Genomic DNA, 6000 nt, shown 5'->3' with positions numbered 1-6000 from the left:
TATTTATTTATTTTTTTTTTGGTGGTACCAGGGATCAAACTCAGGATCTTGCACTGGCCAGGCAAGCACTTACTCCACTGAGCTATCTCCCCGGCCCCAGAATAACTTCCAGTGGTTTATTTCAGTCTGTGAGATTGAGAATTGCAGGTGTTTAGCTCTAAATTTTATTTTCCTTCTAGGGTAAATTAAAAAGTACATATATCGTATTGCTATGGATTTTAGTTTGTGATTTTATTACAATATCTGTTAATTCATGAGACCTAGGATTGTTTATTTTTGGTCATTCTGTTTTAAATAATGTTCTGCCATTAACATTGTCCTGAGGCTTGGACATAAAAGAAAGTTAAAAAGTGTGCAGTTCTCCCCAGTGGTTGGATATTCTAGATGATTTGACTCCATTCTCACATCCCTGCTTTTCAGGCTCCGGGTTTTTGACAGTGGAGTCATGGTAATTGAACTTCAGTCCCACAAGGAAGAGGAAATGGTAGCCTCAGCCCTGGAGACAGTATGTGAACCTGGTTTCCTTCAGTTATTAGAGCTTGCCACCAACACCCAAGAGCTTAGAGACTCAAAAAGCAGGATTTCCTTTTAGATGTAACTACCCTATAAAGTAATATTCAGAGACTAAATTAAAAATGGCTTGTTATTCACAATGAATATGCATTAGTTATAGTCATACCTTAAAAAGCTTTGAGAAGCTTATTGACCCCCTTAACATCTTCAAAGTAAAAGGGTGAAAATTAGTGAGGTTCCTGTTTTTCTTTGCAAGCTCCGTGTTAGAACAGGTTTTTTGTTACTCAGAATGCTACACAGAACACCTACATAAGCAGCATTATAATCTAAAAGTACACATTGTTCTGTTAGGTAAATGCTTTAACAAATAAATAACTATAGTTTAGATGGAATTTATTGGCCAAAATGCAATATTACTTACTAGGATACGCAGAATACTAGTTATAGCTTCTATGCTGAGCCTATAGAGTTTGGCTATTTCATGTTTATTATATACCTTATTTTAAGCTAGGTGAAAACTTTAAGACTAGATATTTTTACCACATATTTAAAATTAAATTATATATATTTGGGTCCTTTACTGGAGCCTGTACTACACACTCAGAAGTTGTTACATGTTTCTTTTCAGAGCACTCAATAACTGTCTAGCCTTTAGTACATTGCATTGTTACGAGTCTGTTTTAGTTTCTGCTCTAGTTGTTAGAAGTCCTTCAGTTTTTGTAGCACTAAGCATTAGTTAAGGTTTAGTTCTATGGTGAGGTGAATATTTGCAGTGTAGTAGAAAATTCAGTAAATCGTTTCCTGAATGTGTTGGTATATATTGTGCTTATGGTTGGTACATGTCTAAGTTAGTCACGTTTTTTTCTGCTGTGTACATCTGTTAGGTTTCAGAAAAGGGATCCCTAACATCAGAAGAGTTTGCTAAGCTTGTGGGAATGTCTGTTCTCCTGGCCAAAGAAAGGTATGTAGGGAGGGACCTTGTGCTTCGTGACAACTTGCGCTTGTGTTTCTGAACGGGCAGCTGGTTATGCCTTCCTCTTTCACTTCCAGGTTGCTGCTTGCAGAAAAGATGGGCCATCTTTGCCGAGATGACTCCGTGGAAGGCTTACGGTTTTACCCAAATTTATTTATGACACAGAGCTAAAGGCTTTGCGTTTGAAATACTTTGTGTCCACACACTTGCATCGTGTAGCACTTGTATGACTTTGAACTAATTGCTAAATCCTGATAAACTGAGAATTCAGTAGAATTTCACAGTATAATATAAAACTTTTAAAATCACTCCCTGAATACTATGGTCCTGGAAGCTTATTTAGGATATGTAAAGAAAATACATAAAGAAAAATGAATGACAGTATGAATTTAAAATTGTGCTATATCTGTGCCGAACCTTCAGAGTTTAACTTGAAACAATGGAGCTTTTAACTTGATTCCCTTATCTAACCATTTTTTAGAGAATTTAAGTTCTTGGGGAGGAAAAAGAGAAGCAGCTGCATGTTTGGGCAGGTTAGATCATTGTTTTGGTGTTCATGGAATTAAAAATGTTTTTCCTTTTGTATGATAAGCCCATTTTGGGCGGGGGGAGGTACATGAAGGAGGTGGTTGTTACAGGGTAGTTAAAATCCCCACAGCATTGGAATAGGCTATCAAACTAAAACTACAGAATGCTGTACAAGGCCCAACTAAGGGCTTTTCTAGGCAGTCCCAAGCATGTCTTCAACAGAGTAAATAACACTCCTCTAGACAAGGAGCGAGCTAGGGTATAGCTCAGCTGTGGTGAGCCATACATAAGGCCCTGGGCTCTATGCCCAGCATAGCCAAAAAACAAAACAAAACAAAAAAAAACTTAATGTATATACACTCAACTAGTTTCTTTTTATTTATTTTTTTAGTGATTTCATGGCTGGCATTTAAAGAATGCAACTGTATAATTTTGTTTTAAAAATGCTGTGGATTTTGAAGGTAAATTAAAGAGCTGTATAGACATGCCCATAGTTATGATTACAGATTTCGGAGTCAGACAGCTAGAAATTCCCTAGGACTGTTGTGTAAGTTGAAGGGTAGAAGGAACCTTTAACTAACTTCACAGGACTCTTAGTGCTCTTTCACCTGAAAGCCAAGATGAGAAATAGAAAATAGAAAAGTAATATAGCTGCTCTTCTCTCTCTTACAATAGTCTTAACACTGAACTTTAAAACTCTTTGTCATACTCTAGCAATATTTTTTTCTTCTTTGCCCTATATATCATAAGTTGTGTACAGAAACCAGCTTGGTAAAAAATGTTATTGAGAAAATATAAACTGGCTAATATCACATGCAGATTGCCTAAATTTTAAAGGAGACTGCTTGACTTCGTGTGTCACTGCTGTCCAGCATACAGTGTGTGGACATTATGCGTACTCAGGGACCGACAGGACAGAAGGAAACTTCCTGAGAATGATTTGGGAGTAGAAAAGAAGTGGTGGTGTTCACCAGGCCTCCATAAGGAATGATGTCTGCACTGGGGGAACCCTGCACCAGGGAGGGACCCAGGTGCACACTCTGGGACCTCTAAGACAGGCTTTCACGTGGAGGTCGGAAGCCATTGCCCGCGGCCCCTCTGGATACCCCCTGGGGAAGGGCTAAGGTCCTCAGCTCACAGACCCAGGGATCCTAACCCTGTCCCTTCCTGAAGAGTGGCTGTTTGTGCTTTGTGTTCTCCGGTGTCCTCTAGGAATGCTGGGGCCAAGGCATTCTGCTTTAGTCTTCATTTTCTAAACCTGTCACTGACTGTTCATTGCAGTGACAGAGCCCTTAATTACCTCATTGCTCAGCCTCAGGTTTATTTGGGGGGTAATTCAGTGAGTGTCTGGCTGCCCGAGTCTTTGGGGTAAGCTGGACCACTGTGCATGTCTTGCCTCTCTGGGTTGCACCCTGTCACATGGCTCTGGCAGACTTGTACAAACACACACGTCCAAACGCATACAGCCATGCTATCTCATCTGTCTAAGCTTCTTAAGAGATAAAAGGTCTTGTTTCACCAGTTGAAATAATTGCAGGTAAGGTGGGAGCTGCTTGCTCTAGCTCAGTATGGTCAACCTGCATAATTTTGCATATTTATTTACTTCTGTGGCAACAGATTAACAAAAATGAGGGTAATCTGAGTTGTATAAAGTGAACTAAAGAGGAAGAAAAACACGAATATACTTTGCAAATGTCACATCATTTAAAAACAAGTATGATTGATGTTTATTCTAATTGTCTTTTTAAATGGGCATTTTTCACTGTTTCCAGACCTCTATTTTTATTTTTTGCCAAACAAGGTGTTATTCTGGTCCTTCGTTGGTAGAGGTCAACCAATCAGGCGCTATACGTGCAGAAAAGCTCTGCCTTGGTGCTTCTCACTGGTATAATTATTTTTGTTCTCTTAACTTTGCTCTTAAGAGCATGAATCTCTTTGTAGCTTTATGGTAATGAAATATTTCTAGTCACTTACTATCAAGGATAATTTTTTTACATTGTATAAGTGAAGGTTGTTTTCAGGGTTAACTGATTGGTATTAATGTATATAAAGTGAAATTATTTCAAAATTTTAAAACGATTCTCTTGTTTGGTATTTTTAAAAAATTCTGAAAAAATATGAAAATGGTAGACATTTAGTCACACACTAAGTCAGAATGTTAACAATTTTTCTTCTAAATTTTATAATTAAGCATTGCTCATACATAGTTATGACTTTGAGGTCTTACTGTTTTAGTTATCTTTAAAAAATGGGAAATGAGGCATGGACTGTTTCTTTCCTTCTTTTTTTCTTAAAATTCTTTGTGTGAATTCCACTGTGAACTGACTGGATGTGCTCTGTCTTGTTGTCTGTTACGAACCCAAGTGGACCAGACATGAATTCATCCTGTTACTGTTCTCATGCTCATATCCTTAAACTGGTTCTCTTTTGCCCAGCAATCACAGAGACTTCGTTTTGGTACAGTGGAGTCACAATGTGTAAGGTGGTTAGGTTTTAATGACTGCTGAGGACAAAACTAAGCATGCTCAAAGTGATCGTTTAAAATCCCTTAAGTTGCCAATAAAGTTCCAACAGTCTTATCCCCTGTGGAATGATATGTAGGTCCGACTATATCATGCAGGTAGGAAGTATGTATAGTAGAACTGCATACCACCAATAGACTTTTCTAGTATTAATAATTATGCTCTTTAAATATGGGTCTTTTTGCCAATAGGTATGTTTGGATTTATGTAAATGTATTGTCAATCCTATCCCAATCTAGAGTGTAAGCTCTTCAAGAGCAGAGTTCTGTGTTCATAAATATATCCCCAGAGCCCAGAACAGGGCTTACCACACAAAAAACGTTCAATAAAGATTTACTCAGTGAATGAAGTTTGATGTATATACCTGTTTATACTGTGGTTCCTCTTCTACTTTAATTTTCATTAAAGTTATAAAATCACTTTTATACTACATGCACATTTTGTGAGGCACTTTGTGAGACTGTGGGCACTGGGAGAAATACAAAGGTATGTGAGGTACAGCCTCCCCTTAGGAAGGTGGCCTCATTGGGGGAGACAGACATGAAGCAACTTTCACTGAGAGCAGTGGAGTAGCTGCCTGGGCAGGAGCACGGAGGCTGTGCCATGGAGTGTGGAACAGTCTTCAGCTCTGACGTGGGGCTCTTGAGGCTTTGTGGGAGAGAAAGGGCATGGTAAAGTAGGCTCACACAGAAAGAGAGAGTGCCCCTAAATGGACGGTACTGGGTCACGGGAACAGCATGAGGTGTGCCCCTTCCTGTTCCGGGCACATCCCTGTGCCTGTTCAGACTTCTTTTATTACTTCTTCCCACTCACACACATAATCCACATCATACAGTGTTCAGTCCTGCCAGCTCTAGAATCTTTCTAGTGCAGAGCTCTGCTGTTGCTGAACTCTGTAGGAGTTACCAAATGTTCACATGCTTGATTATATTTTGTCTTATTCTTTTTCTTGTCTTATTTGATACCATAAGAAAACAGACTAGGTTTCTTTGAAGTTGAAAAGTTCATACAAAACTTGAGTCCTCACTGTCCTGAGTCAGTGACTATATGGTAGATTCCTAGTTGAGCACTGATTTGAGTGACCTGCATTATAGTGCTGTCTTGAGTTGACCAACAGACCCAAAGCTGTGTCCCTGTACTATTTTCCTAAGAAGCTCTCAATCAGGTTTGTCATGGTTCAGCCTGCCTGAGATCTGCGCTTTCTTATTCAGATTCCAAGACATGGGCCATATCTGTGGTGTGGGTAACCTCCCCAGAAGTCAAGTTACACACCTACAAGATCTTGTTTTTACAAGCTATTATTACAGTGTAAAAATTGGGTCATTCATGTTTTTCCTTGTGTCCAGATAGGAAGTCATGAGCCAGTTATGGCTTTCATCTTAGAAAACAGAAGATCTCTCCATGTGTATACAAAGAGTAACTGAGTATAAAGTTTTACATAATTTGCACAGATCACTGGACCAG

General features: G+C 39.0%; 1 protein-coding gene across 1 annotated transcript in view; it reads left to right on the top strand.

Annotated features, from left to right (window-relative positions):
• Vps36 (vacuolar protein sorting 36 homolog) overlaps positions 1–4872 on the top strand; it is a 26279-nt gene extending 21407 nt beyond the window's left edge. Inside the window, exons 11-13 of the mRNA XM_004645052.2 lie at positions 421–505; positions 1398–1474; positions 1564–4872. Of these exons, the coding sequence (XP_004645109.1) occupies positions 421–505; positions 1398–1474; positions 1564–1657 (256 nt within the window). The 3' untranslated portion in view covers positions 1658–4872. The remainder of the gene's footprint in view (positions 1–420; positions 506–1397; positions 1475–1563) is intronic.
• The last annotated feature ends 1128 nt before the right edge of the window (positions 4873–6000 follow it).

This window comes from Octodon degus, unplaced genomic scaffold (genome assembly GCF_000260255.1).
Source record: "Octodon degus isolate 3935 unplaced genomic scaffold, OctDeg1.0 scaffold00216, whole genome shotgun sequence".
NCBI lineage: Eukaryota > Metazoa > Chordata > Mammalia > Rodentia > Octodontidae > Octodon > Octodon degus.
Note: the sequence above shows the minus strand (reverse complement) of the source record. Positions and strands in the feature narration are given on the sequence as shown.